At 41.0% G+C, this 23,017-nt stretch overlaps 1 protein-coding gene across 1 annotated transcript in view; it reads right to left on the bottom strand.

Moving 5' to 3' along the window:
- Positions 1–23,017, bottom strand: part of LOC141167251 (laminin subunit beta-4-like) — a 409,239-nt gene that overhangs the window by 214,905 nt on the left and 171,317 nt on the right. The window contains exons 18-23 of the mRNA XM_073654690.1: positions 14,956–15,035; positions 11,109–11,259; positions 3,106–3,237; positions 2,829–3,014; positions 2,585–2,706; positions 1,423–1,543 (exon numbers count right to left, since the gene is read on the bottom strand). Of these exons, the coding sequence (XP_073510791.1) occupies positions 1,423–1,543; positions 2,585–2,706; positions 2,829–3,014; positions 3,106–3,237; positions 11,109–11,259; positions 14,956–15,035 (792 nt within the window). The remainder of the gene's footprint in view (positions 1–1,422; positions 1,544–2,584; positions 2,707–2,828; positions 3,015–3,105; positions 3,238–11,108; positions 11,260–14,955; positions 15,036–23,017) is intronic.

Raw genomic sequence — 23,017 nt, 5'->3', positions numbered from 1 at the left:
GTCAGAAAATGGACTTTGCTTTCTCAACTTCTCCTGTACAACTCAATAACATGCAAACATTTTGTTTGGCCTAGGGTATTAAGAACCTATTGTATACAGAGCATGTTGTATTTGAAAGACCATAGGGAAAAGAACAGACCTGGTATGTTCCATGACCCTAGTACTAGTAGGCTTCATTTTATTAACAATAAACATAGCCTAGACTTCTACTTTACAGAGCAAGCTGTCTATCACTCACCTGCAAAATGGTGGAATAAAAAATATATGTACTGTGTTATTGGCACCCTATATAAGAATTGACGTGTCCATTTAAATTACTCAGCATCCATCTGCCTCATGAATAGTAGGTGTGTAAGAGAACATTCATCAACATTTTAGCACTAGGCCTACCATCATATACCAATGGGGCCTGACTACAACCTGCAGTGAATAAGTATTTTAGTCAAATATGTACTGAAATAAAGATTTGGAATAAATTGAAAATAATTGAATGGAAAATCAATCTGTTTTTCACAATGTTGATTATGGTCATAGTTTATGACCATGAGGAGATTCAGCAAAGTCCAAAGTTTAGATACTCTATTCCATATAAAGCTTTGTATTGTATTTCCTATCATATCTTTCACTCCTGCTAAATTTCTGTGTAAAAGAAGGGAAGCGTTATTAAGGCACACGGTTATCCAACAGTGCTCAGAGTGATGGTGCTACTGCAGACCGTTTCCAAAATGATAGGGCAATCATATTCAGTATAATAACCAATTTATTGTCAATGAAATGCCCTCTATTAAAGGGAACCTTTCACCAGGTTTATACCATATCAAGTAAGGCCAGCATCTGTAGAGATGCATTCTAGAACGCTGTCTATAAGTCCTCAATGTCCTCTGCATAACACTAAAACAAGCTTTTATTATACTCACTTATGGCATTGTCTGGTCCGATGAGTATTGCTGGTCTTGATCTGACCCGTCCTCCTTCTTGATTCATATGCATTACACGTCCTACGTCAACCACACAGTGTCTTCCATCATGCTCCTGTACTGTAATGCGCACGCGTGGGGAAAGAGCAAAGAGCGACAGCGCATGCGCACTACAATACTTTGCTCTGCCCTCAGCAAGGCAGAGAGAGGCGCGCGATAGGTGTTCGCAAGAAGAGAGGAGGCGCTGGCTCAAGAACAGTAACACCCATGGGCTGGACCATGTTGTAGGTGAGTACAATAAAAGCTATTTTTGTGTTATGCAGAGTGCATTAGGGACATTGTTGGGCCTTATATGATCATGGAACCCCTCTGCTCATATCCCTATAATTGAGGGAACAGGGTTGCTAGATATTATATATAAGGGAGAATAATTTATATTAATCCGTTTTACTAAATTTGTCTAACATTTACTTACTATTTACATTCATTGTGTTGTGTTACTTACCGAATCAACTAGAATATATAATTTACTATTAGAGTTTTTGTTTGAAGTTTGGGAAAAATAGACATCTATATGGTATTCTATGTTGGGGTCCAGGCAAACAGATGAGTTCAGCATAGCTAACCTATAGAAGATATGTAGCCGTTAATGACAGATTACATAATTCATTTGACTTTACATCACCTTTGTTTGGTAAATAGATGTAGTACTAGTTTCATGGTGTTTGGGGAAAATTTTTGACTATTAACCAGAGGAAAAAAAGAGAAGATGGCAGGTTACATGTGTTCTGCCCTGTGCCTGCATAATAAGTCTATATGCACCACAAAGACCAATAAATCTAAAAGGCTAATTTTCCACTACACTTTTTGGACCCATTTATCCAAATTCAACTCAATGTCTCTTAGCAGATGATAAACGTGGAGCATAGTCTTTTATACCATGTATTACTTGGCTTATTTTGGGCCAAAAAGATCCAACAATTTTTTGCACAATTTCAACGCACAGAATTGCAGTTTATACCGTACCATATTCTTCCCCTTTCCATTTGGATCCCTTCTCGAATTGTAAAAAAATGTGTTTAGAACATAATAAATGTGATTCAAGGCTTGTAAAACAGTTTTTGCAACAAATGAAGCCAGAGTTTTGGCACATGAACAGTGATGAGCGAACGTGCTCGGATAACGTGTTATCCGAGCATGCTTGGGTGTTATCCGAGTATCTTGGGTGTGCTCTGTTAATATGTTTGAGTCCCTGCAGCTGCATGTTTTGCAGCGGTAGACAGCCGCAACACAGGCGGGGATTGCCTGTTTGTTAGCTAATCTCCGCATATGTTGCATCTGTCTACCACCACAAAACATGCAGCCGCAAGGACTCAAGCATATTAACAGAGCACACCCAAGATACTCGGATAACACCCGAGCATGCTCAGATAGCATGCTATCCGAGCTCATTAGCTTATCATTACACATGAAACTTAGTAAATCAGCTGTAGTGGTTTTTTAGTGTTTTTAAATGGTTTTACCCATTTTCACTTTATTTCCCATCTGTAACATTTGCTGTCCACCAATATATTGATTTTAGTCATTACTGTGTTGAGAAGTTATTATGATCATTTTCTATTATTTACAAAAACTTCCCCACATGCAAAGACTTTGTTGTATTTTACCTGGAAGTAGCAGGCAGACTCAATGTATAGCCCTCAGGGCGGGGTGTCCTAATTTTGCAATATTCACTTACTACCCCTTGCGGTGGGTTGACTATAATTCTTGCTGTCCAGTCTTCCAATGACTATTGATACATAAAGTAGGAATCAAATAAATGTTAAGTTAAAAACTAAGTAAAGTTTTATGATTTAAGACAAAAAATAGGAATTTTTTGACAATGCTTCATGTGTGATTGAAAAATTTTACCTCTGGTTCATATCGAATGGCGACGATGAATTCCATGGAGTAAGGGATGTTGTTCACAGTAAATCTCAGTCCAGCCCCATTTACAACACGTGCAAATCCAGGACCTGTCCATGTGATGGGCTTTCCAGGACTTGTCTGCCGCAACACTAGCTCAACAACCCCCTCTGTGTCATATGGAAGAATTTCCTGGATTTAAATATAGTAGAACAATTTACAGTTTACAGAAGGCAGAAAACATCAGCAGTCACAATGCTACAACTTATAGATCAAACATTACTTGCGCCTGTCTCCTGCCTCGTATACTTCTTTTCCTCATGCTTTTCAGTATTATCCTATCATTCTCAAATCGGAAGTCTATTCCTTGCTTGAGGAAGAATTCCTTGCATTTTGGCATGGGAGTTGGAATGACCTGGAAGCAAATAAATGGGATGTTAGTGGTGAACATATTTGTTTGGCAAACTGGTGCACTTATACAATTATGACAATCATGTAGTAATTCTTCTTGAGAAATAAAATATTTAGAGGAATTCTAAAATATATTTGTTATATCAAATAGTTCTCTTAAATAAAGTTTAGCTTTTAAAATCTATTAAAGTATTCTAAGGGCACAGTCAGAAGGCCGTATAAATCATAGCGATATCGGAACGCAGTGCATGGAATGGACAGCGGCTCTTCCGACCTCAGCATGACAGCTCATAGAAATTCATGAAGCTGTCACGATCGTGTCAGGAGAGCCATCGACCAGTCCGTGCACTGAGTTCCATTCTTGATCCATGGGGATCCAAAGTAACAGAACCCACCTATGACATACCTACACCCCTTGAAAGGGAATCTGTCAGCAGGTTTTTGCCATGAAGGCAAAGTGAGGTAGGAGCTGAGACACAGATTTTAGGGATGTGTGACTTGTTAGGCTGTATGTTATTGTTTCCATTGTTTCCATAACATTAATGTTTTATCACCAGGAGACTATCACTTTACAGACTAAAGCTCATGTGAGCCCTGATGCGACTACGCCCCCTCCTCTGATAAGCAGCTCATTGTGAAAGTACAATGTACACAGAGAGCTGTGATGTGGGTCGGGGGTAGCTTTCTGAGCTCCGCTACACGTTACATCTAAAAACTCTGATTGTGTCACAACTGCTGCTCCCAGTAAACTAAACATTTTTGGGAATCATGGTCTCTTTTCCTACATTATGTTGCTCTCAGATGAAGTAGCGAATACCTGGTGACAGATTCCCTTCAAAGAAATATCCACCAATTTTCCTTTTTTGCTCCAATTCATCTTAAGTGGAAGAAAAAATGAAACAACTTTGCAAATATTCTTAATTAAGAACCTACCAGTGTTTTGTGTTTACAGAGCACATGTAATTGGATTTAAAAGAGTTTTCCATTTGTATGTATCCCGTTAACACGGGTATGCAAAATTTGGGTTTATGAAAAATTTTTCAAATCCTGTGACTGATACTTATATTTTCTTATGCCCTGATTTAAAAAACACTTCTAGTTTTAACCATCTCGTATGGATTTAGCACAACACGAGCTTGATAAATTACGTATAAGCGAGAAAAATCTTTATTATAGCCAAAAATGTACACAAAATTATATACAAAAATGTATTGAACATAAATTCTGCGACTTTATTGGAAATTAATTCTTGTGTCTTTTCCTTTTCTCTCCAAAGCTTCTCCTGATACCTTTTCTCTTATAGAAGACCTGCTGATCTTCTCTGTGAAGGATCCAGCAGTAGTCCCCCATCATAATCATGTTCCATCTACCTAGGTATCGTCGTTCCATCTCCTTGATATACTGATGAAATCTTTCTCCTTGCTCTTTGCTAACAGCACCAAGGTTTTCAGCAAAGTAGTCCAAATGGGAATGTAAAAAAATGTAACTTCAAATTCAACAACCCAAGGCTTTAAAACGTTTCAGCATGTTGTACACGATGGACTTAAATTGTGGATAAAGAATCCCAAGCCCTTTTCTCAACAGGTTTAATTTTTCATGCTTCATGAGTTTCCAAATATCTGGACCAACAAAAATGCCTTAATTCAATTTTGCTTCCGACAGTCCTTGAAACTTGGTACACAGGTATTTAAAAGTCTCTCCTTCTTTCGGTAGAGCTTTCACAAACTGTTTCATCAGTCCAAGCTTAATGTGGAGTGGTGGCAGGAGAACTTTAGTGGGATCAACTAAACTTTCTACAACTATGTTCTTGAGTCCAGGTTGCAAAGATATTTTTGTTGTCAAACTTTTTTGGCTCCAGTGATGAGTCCTATCATCACATAAAAAGCTTGGGTACTTTCTGCCCAAAGAGCAAAGAGAGAACTTTCAGGTCACCACATATTGACCTTCCTTGAGCCTCATAGTTAAGTTTCTTGAGAATAGTCTAAATTCTCATAGATTTCTTTCAAGTTCACAGAATGCCCTACAGGAACTGAAGCATACTAGCTGCCGTTGTGCAGTAGCACAGCTTTCAGATTCACATTGTACTCAATGTTAAATTTTTCCATCAGCCCAGAAACATCACTGCAATACACTAGAGCAGGGTTCCCCAACTCCAGTCCTCAAGGCCCACCAACAGGTCATGTTTTCAGGATTTCCTTAGTATTGCACAGGTGATGTAACTATTGCCTGTGCTGATGATGGAATTATCACCTGTGCAATACTAAGGAAATCCTGAAAACATGACCTGTTGGTGGGCCTTGAGGACTGGAGTTGGGGAACCCTGCACTAGAGCACCAACCTGAGGAAAGTATAGAAGGAAATCCTTTTCTCTGTTTCTGTACAATGAAAAACAGGAACAAGGAGCTAGCTGGTTCTTTTCCTTTAGTCTAAAGCCTAAAAGTTCTGCAGAATGTTTAAAAAGGTCCAAGTCCCCGACTAAATCATTTAATTCGAGCTGTGAAAAAAGCTGTGGCTTGTTGGGACTAGTGTGAAAGTCTTGGAATAGAATCCTGCTCTTCAAATGAGTTTTTAGGGCATGCTTAAAGCTGTGGGTATTGGGTATTGGGAATTAATCGAATTGTCCTGGGTAGTGCATTCCAAAGAATTGGCGCATCACGTGAGAAATCTTGGAGACCGGAGTGGGAGGTTCGGATTAAGGAGAATTTTAGTTTTAAGTCATTAGTAGCACGGAGGGCACGGGAAGGGTGGTAGACTGAGATGAGGGACAAGATGTAGAGTGGTGCTGAATCGTGGAGAGCTTTGTGGGTAAGAGTGATAAGTTTATATTGAACTCTATATTGGATGGGCAACCAGTGCAATGACTGGCACAGGAAAGAGGCATCGGTGTATCGGTTGGAGAGGAATATGATCCTGGCTGCTGCATTCAGGATGGATTGGAGAGGGAAAAGTTTAGAAAAAGGGAGACCGATTAGTAAAGAGTTGCAATAGTCCAGACAAGAATGAATAAGAGCTACATTAAGAGTTTTTGCCGAGTCAAAGGTAAGAAAAGTTCTGATTCTAGAGATGTTTTTGAGGTGTAGATGACACGAGCGAGCGAGTGATTTGATGTGAGGAGTGAAGGAAAGATCTGAATCAAGTATGACCCCAAGACAGCGGGCTTGTTGCTGGGGAATAATGGCGGAGCCTTAAACGGCAATGGCAATATCGGACACAGGTAGGTTAGTGGAGGGAGGAAATACGAGTAGTTCAGGTTTTGACAGATTCAATTTTAGATAGAGGGAGGACATAGTGTTAGAGACAGTGGAAAGACAATCCCTGGTATTTTGTAATAATGCAGGGGTGATGTCTGGAGAAGGTGTGTATAATTGGGTGTCATCAGCATAGAGATGGTACTTAAAACCGAATCTGCTGATTGTTTGTCCAATAGGAGCGGTGTATAAGGAGAAAAGAAGGGGGCCTAGGACTGATCCTTGAGGAACCCCAACAATAAGTGAAAGGGGAGAGGAAGAGGAGCTGGCAAGAGACACAGTGAAGGTGCGGTCAGAGAGGTAAGAACAAGCTGTGGCTACCCTGTGACCAGGATAGAACAGTGTCCTTGAGGCCTATAGAGTGGAGCATAGTGAGGAGGAGCTGGTGATCCACAGTGTCAAATGCTGCAGAGAGATCTAGGAGAATCAGCAGGGAGTAGATTTAGCTGTTAGTAGATCATTAGAGATTTTAGTGAGGGCAGTTTCAGTAGAATGTGAAGAGCGGAAACCAGATTGTAAAGGGTCAAGAAGACAATTATCTGAGAGATAGCGGATTAAACGGGAGTGGACCAGGCGTTCCAGGAGTTTAGAGATAAAGGGAAGATTGGAAACAGGTCTGTAGTTAGCAGCGCAGTTCTGGTCAAGGGATGTTTTTTTAAGTAATGGATGTATGCTGGCGTGTTTAAAAGAGGAGGGAAAAATAGCAGATGAGAGGCACACGGTGAATCGTTGATGGAAGGTATGGGTATATAATTTCCTTCTTATTTTTAAAGTTGAATCGCTTCATATTGCACGTACAAAAGTAGCAGTCATCACTATGATTTTGCGGTTCCCTCCAGATCATAGACACGCCAAAATGAAAGCTCTCTTTCTTCCCTGTAGACAAATGTCGTTGTTCTTCTACACGAACAGAACACACTAAGTGTGGAGCCCACAACTTGTCCTGATCATCTAGTTTTACACCAAAGTATGCATAATACACTTTTCTAACGAAGTACATAATGTTCCTTTGTTGTTTCTTCACTACAAAACAATAAAAATGTAGCAAAATTTGTCGGGTGAATTACGACATCCCCTTTTAGCCATTTCAATCACGTTGTTAGAAACAGAAGCTTAATCCACTACAACAGCTAAATACTGAAAGGGATCATTGTAAGCACATCATCACACTCTTATGAACTCTATCTAAAAGAAAATATGCCTTTGCTCCCCATAACAACCAATCACAGTGCAGCTTTCAGTTCTTTTACTGCTAAGGTAAAATGAAATCTGTGCTCTGATTGTTGCTATGGACACCGCAACACTGTTATGAACTGTGAGTAAAAAAAAATCTGCCTTTACTGCCCATAGCAACCATTTCATTTCTTATACTGCTGAGGTTAATGAAAACATGTGCTAGGATTGGATGCTATGGACACCACCACACACTTTGGAAGATAGGTTAAGAAAATCTTCTCTGCCTACAGCAGTCAAATGCAGCACAGGGTCAATTAATTTCTAACCAATCTAATGACACCAAAATCATTCACCAAAGGTCATGCAAATGGGTCAAAGTATGGTGCAAGAAAAAGTCAGTGCTTGTGAAAAAACTGTGTTCAGCAATCGAAAGTACAGTACAGACCAAAAGTTTGGACACACCTTCTCATTTAAAGATTTTTCTGTATTTTCATGACTATGAAAATTGTACATTCACACTGAAGGCATCAAAACTATGGATTAACACATGTGGAATTATATACTTAACAAAAAAGTGTGAAACGACTGAAAATATGTCTTATATTCTAGGTTCTTCAAAGTAGCCACCTTTTGCTTTAATGACTGCTTTGCACACTCTTGGCATTCTCTTGATGAGCTTCAAGAGGTAGTCACCGGAAATGGTCTTCCAACAATCTTGAAGGAGTTCCCAGAGATGCTTAGCACTTGTTGGCCCTTTTGCCTTCACTCAGCTCACCCCAAACCATCTCGATTGGGTTCAGGTCTGGTGACTGTGGAGGCCAAGTCATCTGGCGTAGCACCTCATCAATCTCCTTCTTGGTCAAATAGCCCTTTCACAGCCTGAAGGTGTGTTTGGGGGTCATTGTCCTGTTGAAAAATAAATGACGTTCCAACTAAACGCAAACCGGTTGGAATAGCATGCCGCTGCAAGATGCTGTGGTAGCCATGCTGATTCAGTATGCCTTCAATTTTGAATAAATCCCCAACAGTGGCACCAGCAAAGCACGCCCACACCATCACACCTCCTCCTCCATGCTTCACGGTGGGAACCAGGCATGTAGAGTCCATCCCTTCACCTTTTCTGCGTCGCACAAAGACACGGTGGTTGGAACCAAAGATCTCAAATTTGGACTCATCAGACCAAAGCACAGATTTCCACTGGTCTAATGTCCATTCTTTGTGTTCTTTAGCCCAACCAAGTCTCTTCTGCTTGTTGCCTGTCCTTAGCAGTGGTTTCCTAGCAGCTATTTTACCTTGAAGGCCTGCTGCACAAAGTCTCCTCTTAACAGTTGTTGAAGAGATGTGTCTGCTGCTAGAACTCTGTGTGGCATTGACCTGGTCTCTAATCTGAGGCTGGTGACTCGGATAAACTTATCCTCAGAAGCAGAGGTGACTCTTGGTCTTCCTTTCCTGGGGCGGTCCTCATGTGAGCCAGTTTCTTTGTAGCGCTTGATGGTTTTTGCAACTGCACTTGGGGACACTTTCAAAGTTTTCCCAATTTTTCGCACTGACTGACCTTCATTTCTTAAAGTAATGATGGCCACTCATTTTTCTTTACTTATCTGCTTTTTTCTTGCCATAATACAAATTCTAACAGTCTATTCAGTAGGACTATCAGCTGTGTATCCACCAGACTTCTGCACAACACAACTGATGGTCCCAACCCCATTTATAAGGCAAGAAATCCCACTTATTAAACCTGACAGGGCACACCTGTGAAGTGAAAACCATTTCCGGTGACTACCTCTTGAAGCTCATCAAGAGAATGCCAAGAGTGTGCAAAGCAGTCATCAAAGCAAAAGGTGGCTACTTTGAAGAACCTAGAATATAAGACATATTTTCAGTTGTTCCACACTTTTTTGTTAAGTATATAATTCCACATGTGTTAATTCATAGTTTTGATGCCTTCCGTGTGAATGCACAATTTTCATAGTCATGAAAATACAGAAAAATCTTTAAATGAGAAGGTGTGTCCAAACTTTTGGTCTGTACTGTATATAAAAATCACCTCTTACTTTTCAAACAATTTTACTATTGCAGACCTGTGTTACGAACATGTTTGCAATTTAACATGTATGTCACACGTTGTATGGAGCGGACTCAGGAGCACCCATCGACCCATCTACCAGACAATCATGGGTTGCTGATGGGATGAATTGGCAATCAGTGGCATTCTGAAGGCCCCATGGATGCATCATTGGTACTCCTATGAAGCCCAGACACACTTCTTGGTTTCATAGGATACCATGATTTTTATTATACTGTATACTGCAATAACCTGGTATTACATTATACAGACAAAGACAATCTGTATAATGCATTACCAGGAAAAATAGACAAATATATGACTTTTGAAAAAAGATGAGAGAAAAACTAAGCTGCAGAAATGAAACTTGGCCACAGCAGAAGGGGTTAATGGTCCCTGTCATTTAACCATTTTTAAAAGTGTTTGATAAAATTTTTTGTCCATTGCAATTAATGAGAGCTCAACATTACTTCTTAATCCAATTAATACATGGGGCATGAGTGTAGAAGACATCTTTGTCTAAGTGCTACATTTATCAAAATGTTAGCAGTTAAATATGGCAGTAAGACTCGGCAGGGGACAGATACACTATGCAAAATACTCAAGCAAACTTGCTTTCAATTCACATATGCTACAAAATGGTTATTCCAGGTCTACTCAATCCATCTTGGGCTTTAGATCTCGTTTTCTTTCGAATTTATTGCCCATTCACACTTTCAGTGCATTCTACTCACATCAATCTTTCTCCTTCTCTCGTCCATGTACAGCTCACATGCTCTATTTACATTTTTAACTGTACTTTCAAGTAACGTTTCATAATAAGCTGTCCTGCATGTGTTCATGAGGGATAACATAATTTCTGGCCATTATGTGTTTTATATTCTGCGTTTTCATGAGCTTTCCCCTCTGCATGCTCTTTAAATTTGTAATTTACTCTGAGTTAGTGGTAATAGACTTGCAGCTGTGATGTCTCCTTTCAAATTATCTTAACCTACTGGCTCTCACTGAAATCTGGATTTAAAAGTTGGGCACCACCTCTACTGCTGCTCTCCCTTATGGCGGGCTACATTTTTCTCATTCCTCAAACCTGAGAATAGGCAAGGAGGAGATGTTGATCCACTTCTTTCTTAACAATGTACGCTACAGGTCATACCCCTCACTCATGTTCCCCTTTTTTGAGGTCCACACCATCAGACTCTTCTATTCCTTCTACCTGCAAATGGACGTTGTGTATCGCTCACTAGGCTAAACCCACCAGTTCCTGTATGACTTCTAGTGAAATATGCCCCCTTTATGCCACTCAAACTCACAATAAGAATAATATTTGCAAACGTACTCATCTTTCTACAAAAAAAACTGGAAAGTTGTACATTGAATGTTACTCACTATAGTTCCAGATCCGGGAAGTGCTTGGGCTTTCTCTGCCTCATAGATATAATAATCAAGTGGTACAATATAATATCCATTTGCTGGTTCATTACATTCAAGTCCTACAATGTTAGGAAGACAGTCACACTGGCCAGTACTTTGAGAACATCTGTAAATATGGAGAAATTAAAGAAAAATAAAAGAAAAAAAAGAATAAAAAATAAGAAGCATTTTTATATATGACAGGCAAAAAGAGATAGACTAATGCGGAAAACTTCTTACAGTAGGTCACAAGTGCAACTATAATTGCATTGAAAATAATGTAATTTATAATTCATACTATATTACATTCGAATTATAAAAATAAAAATAATTTTATACTGTACTACATTCATATTATATTTATGCTATTTATCATACTATATGTATATTAATTTGACTGTCAGAAAACATGACAATTTTCTTTAATACATACAGCATTATTATATATATTTTTTTATTTTATAATTCATTGTATTTTCTTTTTTTTTGACAATATATATTTTTTTAAGATTTGATAACATTCGTTCAGGCCTGTGAATTTTGGAAATGAAACTCTCTAACGGGAAAACAAAAGATGAAAATATAACAGAGTCCTCTTAGCTAGCAAGGCCTTTGCCAGCTGCAGATAGTTCTGTGAAGTTTCCGCAACACCAGTCCTCTGGTGTTGCTCTCTGGTGTCAGCCACACACAGCCTGGAGACCTCAATCTCCAGACCACACACTCCACACAGGAAACAAACTGACTGAACACTTATACCCTGTTCAGCCACACCCAGAGGGGAGGTATGGGGAATGACTTTCCTCCCATCTCTACGTCATTCCCATAAACCACACCCTTTTAAAGAGGTAACCCCCAGCATATAATATGCTGGCAGAAAATCTATTGGTTTCAATTCACACAGGCCAGCAACCTGCATGACACATACCTCCCCTCGCATATAATACCTCTGTCACAATATATATATATACGAGATGTGCAGCATCTGAAACAACGGATACTGGAAGCCTGTGCTAGCATTTCTTCTCTGGTGTTGCTATCAGTGTGTCAAGAATGGGAGAAGAGGGTTGTATTGACAATCCAACACAATGGGCAGCACTTTGAACACATTTTAAAAGTGGTCATAAACTTGTAAAAAACTCATGAAAGAATAAAGTTACCTTAAAACCAAGCACACCATTGTTTTTATTATGAAATTCTCAATAGGTTTGATGTGTCACATGACCCTCTTCCCATTGAAAAAAATAAAGTTGGATCCAAAATGGCCAACTACAAAATCAAAATGGCCACCATGGTCACTACCCATCTGGAAAAGTTTTCCCCCTCCAATATACTAATGTGTCACAAACAGAAAGTTAGTATCACCAACCATTCCCATTTAATTTAGGTGTATCCATATAAATGGCCCACCCTGTACAGTACATATACACAGTGGCATGAAAAAGTTTGGCCACCCCTGGTCAAAATTACTGTTATTGTGAATAGATAAGCAAGTTGAAGATGAAATGATCTCTAAAAGGCCTGAAATTAAAGCGCACCTGTCGGCAGGATTGTGCTCAGTAAGCTACATACACTGTGAGGTTGTCACGCAAGGTGTGGGAAGGAATAAGTGTACAACAACAGAAAGAGGGGGAAGGAAGCCCAACAACTAGGGAAAGGTGCAGTGGAGACCCTTAGGCAGATCTAATATCTCCCTGCCTACCCTATCATCCCTATATTGGTTCTGCACAAATTGCCGAGCAGGAACCTAAGCCCTGAATGTCCCTAGAGCTAAGCCCTGGATAGGAAGTGATGGAGTGAGCACTAGTCAGGCCCCACTACAAACTAAAGACAACAAGGTAAACAAACAAAGGGGATACACTTAGCTTGAGCAGCAGACACCAGAGAGGTAACACCAACTGTCCTCCAAGGGCAACAAAGATGAGACTAGCCGACTGCCAGTACTCCAAGTTTGCATAGAGGTACAAAGAACTATCACCGGCGACTCTCTGGAGAAACTGAGAGTATTTAACTAACAAGCAAGGGTGTGTCAATCAGTGCAGAAGGTGGAGGTCACTGCTGGGTCCCAAAGGAAGAAGGATATAACTATGCTACAGAGATGACAGGATCAAGAAGGCATATGCTATGCCAAGCGCAGTGACCTTCTACAGCCAGCTTCAGAGCGACTGTCTGTCATACCTGTCACACCAGTGACACAGGTGGGCGACATTATGTACATACAGTGCATGTAGTTTACTGAGCACAATCCTGCTGACAGGTGCGCTTTAAGGATGACACATTTCCTTTTACATCATTTACATTTTAAAAATTACAAAAAGGAAAATGGGTCGATGCAAAAGTTTGGGCACCCAGCATGGTTAGTATCTAGTAGCACCCCCTTTTGAAAGTATCACAGCTCATAAATTCTTTTTGAAGCCAGACTAGAGTCTTTCAATTCTTGTTTGAGGAATTTTAATCCATTCTTCCTTGTAAAATTCTTTCAGTTCTGTGAGATTCCAGGGTCGTCTTACATGCATTGCTATTTTGAGGTCTATCCACAGATTTTCAATGATGTTCAGATCAGGGGACTATGAGGGCCATTGTAAAACCATCACCTTGCACCTTTTGAGGTAGTCTATTGTGGATTTTGACGTGTGATTAGGATCATTATCCATTTGTAGAAGCCATCCTCTATTCAACTTCAGTTTTTTTACAGATGGTGTTATGCTTGCATCAAGAATTTGTTGAAAATTCATTGGATCCATTCTTCCCTCTACCTGTGAAATGTTCCCTGTGCCATTGACTGCAACACAACCCCAAAGCATGATTGACCCACCCCCATGGTTAATGGTTGGCGAGATGTTCTTTTCCTGAAATTCTGTGCCCTTTTTTCTCCACACATACCTTTGATCATGTTCTATTTTAAACTCATCAGTCCATAGGACTTGTTTCCAAAATGCATCCAGCTTGTTTAGATGGTCTTTTCAATAGTTCTGACACTGAATTTTAAGGTGAGGACTCAGGAGAGGTTTTCTTCCATGAAGGCTATATTTGTGCAGGTGTATCTGAACAGTAGATACCACAACTCCAGAGTTTGCTAAATCTTTATGAAGGTCTTTTGCAGTCAAGTGTGGGTTCTGATTTGCCTCTCTAGCAATCCTACGAGCAGCTCTCATTGAAATTTTGCTTGGTCTGCCAGACGTTATCTTGACCTCCACTGTTCCTGTTAACTACCATTTCTTAACTACATTTTGAACTGAGGAAAGGACAACTTGAAAACGCTTTGCTATCTTCTTATAGCCTCTTCCTGCTTTGTGGATGTCCACCATCTTCATCTTCAGAGTGCTAGGCAGCTGCTTAGAAGAATCCATGACTGCTTTTTTTTGGCACAAGGCAAGAGGAGGCCGGGTTTTTATAAAGCTGGGAAATTTGCATCACCTGGCCTTTTCTAATGATGATAGTGAACAAGCCATAACCCTGACAGGCTAATTAAGGTCTGCAACCTTAGTCAAAATTTTCTGAGCACACAAATCTCCAAGGGTGTCTAAAGTTTTGCATCAGCCCATTTTCCTTTGTGTAATTTTTAAAATGAAAAAAATTACAATATCTATTTTTTGCCTAAAATACAATGGAAATGTGTCATCTTTAACTTTAGGCCTTTTAGAGATCATTTCATCTTCAACTTGCTTAACGGTTCACAATAACAGTATATATATGTAGTACCATAGTTATGTATGTATGCATGCTGCTACATATGCTATATATGCATATTGATATGATCAAGAACCCTGTTTTATGTAGCAAGAAAATGCAAAAAAAATGATGTGAAGGCTGTAAGTTTACTTACACACTCATCCGTGCACCTCCAATATCACAGTTGCATGCAGAACAAGGATACAGACTGTTTCCAAGTCCCCAATAGCCAGGCTGAATTAAAACAAAAATTGATAATAGTCACATATACACAATAGACATGCCAAAATATTGCTTAACATATTTTATATTTAGCTTATCTTATTTACCTAACTAAATTAATTGTTTACATTAAATGTATGCTTTTCTATTATCAGCAGAAGTTTATTTTTTTAAATAATTTGGCCATTGTTGTAGTGGATACATTTTATAATATATTATACAGATATACTGTACAGTACCTTAAAATGTTTAGGAAAATATGCTAAACTAAAATGGAAGATGTGGGTAAGATATGTTTTTCTACTAAATTTCTTTTGCAAAACTTTCCTTTTTTGGACTTCTATTTCCAATTTATGGGATTTTGCAACTACACTGACACCTGGAGGTTAAAAGAGTTTATTACAACAATCTACTGCTCACATGTCAACTCAGATTTTTATTATGGAATACTGTATATGCCTCTTTTACAAGTTTTTCTTTCAATTTGAATTAATTGAAAGATTTATTTTACTGGTGACTACTATTGTAATAAATATCCGCCAAAACATTAAATGGGCAATTCATCAAGACTGATGTAGCACAGGCTTGCGTCAGAGTGCCAGAGGCCTCCGTCTGTGACTAGAGTATCATTACTGGTGAGCAAAACATTTCTAGCGTAAAAGTTTTGCTGAAGTCGCCCCTATGAATTTATTTAAAAACGATTACGGTCATTTTTTGTGCCTTTTTAATATTATTGTTATTTAGGAATTTGTAATTTATAGACCTCAGTACATTGCGAGATATTATCTTGTCAAGTAATTTAATTCTATGATTTCAAATTTTGTAAATGTTTATTACATATTTTCTTTTTATTTTCAGCGCATTCATTGTTGACATATATGTTGACTATACTTTATTCATTTCTCATTTAATTTAGTAAACTAGTAAACTAAAACAAATGAATAGAATTACTAATGAAACGTGCCATGCCAACCTGTGTCTATTTTGGTGACTATATACAGTCATGGAAAAAACGAAGGACATTGAATTTAATGGTTTGATGTATCAGGATGTAAATAAGAAATATCAGGTCCTTAGAAAGTCATAGAATTAAGTAAATTCAATCTCAGATCATCCACAACACATGACAAATTGCACCGCATCATTATTTATTTACCAAAAAGTAGGCCAAAATGCAGACGCAATGTGTGAAAATTAAGTACACCCTTACTGCTTCCATTGAAATTCAGAAGGTAAATAGTAGCCTGGAGGTGCTAATCAAATGCCCTTCATTAATTGTCCATCAATAAGTGTAGTAGCCACAAAAAAGCAGAAGTTTTGGTAGTTTGCAGGTCTGGAGCATTCATGAGTGTGCTAACAGAATAACATTAGCAATGACCTTAGAGAAGCAATTGTTGTTGCCTTTCAATCTATAAAGCTTTATAAGGTTATTTTCAAAAAATTGGGAGTTAATCATTCTACAGTGAGAAAAATTACAAGTGGAAACATTCAATAGAGATGACAATCTTTCCAGAAATGGTGGTCGCAGCAAATTCACTCAAAGGTCAGACAATACTCAGAGAAACTTGCATACACCCAAGAGCTACAGCTCAGATGCTAAAGGCATCATGGTAGTATGTTCAATGTTCATAACAGTACAATTATAAAAAGACTGAACAAGTATGGCTCATTTCGAGGGGTTGCAAGGAGAAAGTTTCTGCTTATTAGAAAGAGCTTTGCTTCTAAAGTTTGCAAAGTTGCATCTAAACAAACCACAAGATTTCTGAAACAATTTCTTTCAGACTGACAAGATCAAAATCAAAAAGTTTCTCCATGATGCCCTGCACCACATTTGACAAAGCAAAAACCAAACACTTTGGTGAAGGGGTGATGGTTTAGGCTTCTTTTACAGCCACAGAACCTGGGCAATGAGTTCACCATGAACTCTTCTATATGCCAGAGTATTCCAATGTAAAATGTGAGGCCATCTATCCAAATACTAAATCTTTCCTGGAGCTGGGTCATGTAGCAGGTGTCGCGCCCCCGTGGGCCTTACTATTTGGGGACAGTATATATATCACGGTGGCTGGCCCAGGGCGGACAGTGCACAAAGGGGTGTCAATTATTAATAAAAGTTCTGAGAATTCGTGACGCCACCTGTGGTGTCTGGTGATGGTCACCAGCGCTGCAACAGTCCTTTGAGGCAGGTGTCAAGGCAGCTAAAGATGGTACAGCTCCCCACAGGTGGCGCGGGTCTCAGGGCAGTGTAGATAGATAGATGGTGGGTGTGCTGGGCGTTGTTGTATAGGTAGAGAACGCAGCAGGAGTAACTGACAGAGACAGGGGGTGTTGCTTCATTACCTTTACTGGTACAGCTGGTAGATACGGTCCAGGGTACTCTAGGTGAAGGGCGCACTTTTGGACTTCTCCCCAGGGAGCGGGTATAAGGCATCCTTATCCGTGTCTGCCTCTGTGTAAGCTCCTGACCTGCCTGGAGCTAGGCCTGGCTTCTATGCTAGATCTCTCCTTCACCTGCTGACTTGGTAGTAGGACTTTCTTTTGGCAATCACTCTCCCTGGACGCTGGGGCCTTCGTGATTCCTAGTCCTGTATATGAGTTCAGCTTGGTGTTCCTGGGACCTGTAGTTTTCTAGGGGTTCCGGTTGTCCCTACTGGGTGTAAAGGGTCCCTGTAGGCTCGGACCCGGTGTCCGGTATATATATCGGGGTGAGCTTACTAGGCTCCTCTGCCCCCTTTATCACTCCTTCCTTCCTCTCGCCTTCGGCCATGCTCGGGGCCCTCACTAGGCTTCAGGGCTGCTGGAGGCCTAGCTTGCCTCACACAGCAGCCTGCGTGCTGCTACATCCTGAGCACACTCTAAACTCTCTGTGGACTCACTGAGCTGCCTGGCTCCACCTTCCCTTTATATATCCCTAACGGGCTCCCTCTGCTTGTATGAGGTGGAAGGTGGAGGTGTTTGCATGTAGTGAGGGCCTCTTGTGGAGAAACCCATCCGTGCACCCTTCGGGTTCTGTGGCACCATGCGAAGCAGGGGCGCCACATTCCCCCCTAGTAAAACTCTGTACTCCTGGACTGAAGAATTTTTCAAAACAGGTTAGACAATAACATTAACATTTCTTCACTTTATGGGAGGCACATCTCTTGAACGTTACAGATAACATTATAATGCAACAAATATATAAAAATAATATAAAGCATCCTCAGAGTTTCTCAAATCAGTTCCAGTGAGATCCCAACAGGGTGTCCCTCTCACTGGTTAAAGTGCAAAGGTAGCTTGAGGGACCTGTCCGTAAACCCTCCACGTAAGCCCTGGGCGTGGCTGCAGGGCATAGGTGATCCTGGTGCTGGACCACGTCTTCCGCCACGCCAAACAGGTTTTTGTTCTGAGGTCATCTTATATAAAATCAATAAGGGCACTTTACGAAGTGCAAATTATTCACAGGGACAGTCTTTGGGCTGCTCACAGTCCTCAGCCACCGAGTCCTTATACCCTTACGGGTAACTAAATGCACAACTGTTACTTTTTCAGTTCACATAAGTAAATGACAGTAGGCAATACCCAACTGGGTAACTATTTACAGTACCTTTCAGCAGTTCAATAATGGTGCTCCCTCCGGGGAAGCACCTGTCCACAATTGGCTGGCCCAGCCGGGTCATCAGCTCTAGATGGCGAGGGTTCGCTCTCCTCCACCACCCTGTGGACATTCAGGGCATACCAGCCCCTTTCACCCCTATGCCTGGTGTAGGTGACGTAGTCACCAGGGTAGAGATTCCGGTCGGGAGCGTTATCCGGTGCTCCGGCAGCTTGCTGGTCGTCGGCCATTGTTGCGCCCCCCAAGTGAGCCGGAGCCTACCTTCTTCACTTTTTTTTTTCTGGTAGGCCGCAGCTCCGCGGGAGACGGTCTCGTTCCAGGACCTTGCGTTGCTCACGTCTGACGTCAGGGCGTCCTCTGGCTCCTTCCAGGACCTGACGCTTCCTGGTTCGACGTCAGGGATGGGGTGTGTCCTCGACTTCGCGCGCTTCCAGCGGTTACACCCCTCTTCTTCCCCCGCGGCGACCCGAAAATGGCGGATAATGGCGGGAACAAGCGGCAATTGGTGGGAAAAACTTCACCACAGTAAGATTTACAGTCTTTTAAAAGGCGCACCGCACCCGGTGGCAACGGGCACGCAATCCTGTTCGTGACGCCAGTTGGGATGTAGCGCCCCCGTGGCCCTTACTGTTTGGGGACAGTATATATATCACGGTGACTGGCCCAGGGCGGACAGTAGCACAAAGGGGTCTCAATTTTTAATAAAAGTTTTAAGAATTCGTGATGCCTCCTGTGGTGTCTGGTGATGGTCACCAGCGCTGCAACAGTCCTCTGAGGCACGTGTCAAGGTAGCTAAAGATGGTACAGCTCCCCACAGGTGGAGCGGGCCTCAGGGCAGTGTAGATAGATAGATGGTGGGTGCGCTGGGCATTGTTGTGTAGGTAGAGAACACAGCAGGAGTAACGGACAGAGACAGGGGGTTTTGCTTCATTACCTTTACTGGTACAGCTGGTAGATACGGTCCAGGGTACTCTAGGTGAAGGGCGCACTTTTGGACTTCTCCCCAGGGAGCGGGTATAAGACCTCCTTATCCGTGTCTGCCTCTGTGTAAGCTCCTGACCTGCCTGGAGCTAGGCCTGGCTTCTATGCTAGATCTCTCCTTCACCTGCTGACTTGGTAGTAGGACTTTCTTTTGGCAATCATTCTCCCTGGACGCTGGGGCCTTCATGATTCCTAGTCTTGTATATGAGTTCAGCTTGGTGTTCCTGGGACCTGTAGTTCTCTAGGGGTTCCGGTTGTCCTTACTGGGTGTAAAGGGTCCCTGTAAGCTCGGACCCGGTGTCCGGTATACACTGTGTTCCAAATTATTATGCAAATAATATTTTCTCAGATTTTCCCAAATTACCTATATGAATTGCAGTCATTGTAATTTTCCAGTCAAATAACTATTAGAGTACAATTGAAAGGTTTTTGTACAAACTTCCTATGATAACAGTATATTTAAAAAAAAATAAAATACTCAAACTGCACTCAAAATGCATGTTCCAAATTATTATGCACAGCAGAGTTTTCAACCTTTTCATTTTAATAAAGAACAAAAAAATGGTCGTTTTTGAAATTATAAGCATTAGCAGGTTATTACAAACTGAAATCAAACAGTTTTCAACTCAAAACTTTATTCTAGGTGATGTTACATTTGCATATAGGACCCCTTGTTCGAAAGGAGCTTCTGAACTCTCTCGTCCATTGAATTTGTCAGGTTTTGGATGGTTTCTGCTTTAATTGTTTTGCATGAGGACAGAATACCCTCCCAGAGCTGTTGCTTAGATGTGAACTGCCTCCCGCCATCATAGACACTCCTTTTGATGATGCTCCAGAGGTTCTCAATGGGGTTGAGGTCAGGGGAGCATGGGCGCCACACCATAAGCTTGTCCCCTTTTATGCCCATAACAGCCAGAGATGCAGATGTGTTATGTGCAGCATGAGACGGGGCATTATCATGCATGAAAATGATCTTGCTGCGGAATGCACGGTTCTTCTTCTTGAACCATGGAAGGAAGTGCTGTTTGAGAAACTCAACATACATTATGGAGTTCATCTTTACCCCTTCAGGGATCCTAAAAGGGCCGACAATCTCTCTCCCCATGATTCCAGCCGAAAACATTACTCCGCCTCCTCCTTGTTAGCGCCGTAGCCGTGTTTGCATGGGGTGTCCATCAACAAGCCATCCTCCACTCCATCCATCTTGACCATCGAGATCATTTCATGCATGATAATGCCCCGTCTCATGCTGCACATAAAACATCTGCATCTCTGGCTGCTATGGGCATAAAAGGGGACAAACTTATGCTGTGGCACCCATGCTCCCCTGACCTCAACCCCATTGAAAACCTCTGGAGCATCATCAAAAGGAGTGTCTATGATGGCGGGAGGCAGTTCACATCTAAGCAACAGCTCTGGGAGGGTATTCTGTCCTCATGCAAAACAATTAAAGCAGAAACCATCCAAAACCTGACAAATTCAATGGACGAGAGAGTTCAGAAGCTCCTTTCAAACAAGGGGTCCTATGTGCAAATGTAACATCACCTAGAATAAAGTTTTGAGTTGAAAACTGTTTGATTTCAGTTTGTAATAACCTGCTAATGCTTATAATTTCAAAAATGACCATTTTTTTGTTCTTTATTAAAATGAAAAGGTTGAAAACTCTGCTGTGCATAATAATTTGGCACATGCATTTTGAGTGCAGTTTGAGTTTTTTTTTTTTTTTTAAATATACTGTTATCATAGGCAGTTTGTACAAAAACCTTTCAATTGTACTCTAATAGTTATTTGACTGGAAAATTACAATGACTGCAATTCATATAGGTAATTTGAGAAAATCTGAGAAAATATTATTTGCATAATAATTTGGAACACAGTGTATATATCGGGGTGAGCTTACTATACTTCTCTGCCCCCTTTATCACTCCTTCCTTCCTCTCACCTTCAGCCATGCTCGGGGCCCTTACTAGGCTTCAAGGCAGCTGGAGTCCTAGCTTGCCTCACACAGCAGCCTGCGTGCTGCTACACCCTGAGCACACTCTAAACTCTCTGTGGACTCACTGAGCTGCCTGGCTCCACCTTCCCTTTATATATCCCTAATGGGCTCCCTCTGCTGGAATGAGGTGGAAGGTGGAGGTGTTTGCATGTAGTGAGGGCCTCTTGTGGAGAAACCCATCTGTGCACCCTTCTGGGTTCTGTGGCACCCTGCGAAGCAGGGGTGCCACACAGGCAATGAGCAGAAGCAAACCAGCAAATCTATATGGCTGAAAACTAATCTAATCATAGTGTTACATTACCCTAGTGAAAGTTCAGACCTCAATCCAATTGAAATATTGCGGTGGGACCTTAAAAAAGCTGTGCATAAATGAATGAACACAAACCTCAATGAACTTGAGGGTCGTCCGGTCTTCTGATAAAAGTCTGCAGTGACCATGTGACTGCAGACTCCTTAATCCTGACAGCATGTGGTGGGCATGCTGTTAGGATTCACTGGTATTGCCAGTAAAAATGGATGGTCTGAGGTATGACACAGGGTAATTGTCTTTTGTTGTTGTTCATCTGAGGTTAGATTTACTTCATTTTGATACCTTCAAGTACTATATATATTTTTTTTTATTACATCCTGATATATAAAACCATACACTTGTATGGAGCGAGGCCATGACCCATCTAGTGAGGCGGACGGCCAGTGGGCGTGTCTGGCTAGAAGGCGCCGCCTTGCTCAAAATAAGTGTAAGGAGAGCGAGGCATCTTCCACTGGCCGGGGGTATGTATAATTCATACATACCCTCTGTTACTGGATCTGAAACTGGTGAATCCCCGCAGCGTACACTGCGTGTGCTGGAGGCATTCATAAGTCTGCAGTCACACAAACGGACTGCAGACTTATCGATTTTGACCAGATAACCCTTTAATTATATGTCCAAAGGTGAGGACAGTGAGGCTAGCACTGATTGGGCGCAGGGGTCACATGTTATAACAACCTCACGTGAGCCCCGAGAACGCGTGTTCCGACACCACAGCCCTGGCACAGGAGGTGAAAATAAGTGTCTTTATTTTTAAAAGGGCAAACATGAGGAATCAGAAGGGGTTGTCCTAGTAGTGGTCAACCCCTTTAAGAATTGTGGAGACTATAGGAGCCCTGATATCCACTTTATATTCCGAAGGCAAAATAAGCTTAAAATAATTATATTAATAATTAACAGCAGTAAAGTGAATTTTTGCTTTATACTACCTATGCAGAATTTTTAAATATGAATTCATTGCCTTTTCGTTGGTAACATTTGTGAAGTCTTTGTACTCTACATGCTTAGCAAATAATTTAGTAGGAATATGGGCAATGGTTTAGGGGGAATAAATGAATCAATTAAAAAAATGCTAAAAGTTTATGTCGGTTTCCACTGTGTAATACCCAAACTTA

The sequence above is a fragment of the Phyllobates terribilis genome, unplaced genomic scaffold (genome assembly GCF_046119375.1).
Source record: "Phyllobates terribilis strain yellow unplaced genomic scaffold, ASM4611937v1 Scaffold_11__3_contigs__length_659146591, whole genome shotgun sequence".
Classification (NCBI taxonomy): Eukaryota; Metazoa; Chordata; class Amphibia; order Anura; family Dendrobatidae; genus Phyllobates; species Phyllobates terribilis.
The sequence above is the reverse complement of the archived record's forward strand: the minus strand, read 5'-3'. Positions and strand labels throughout refer to the sequence as shown.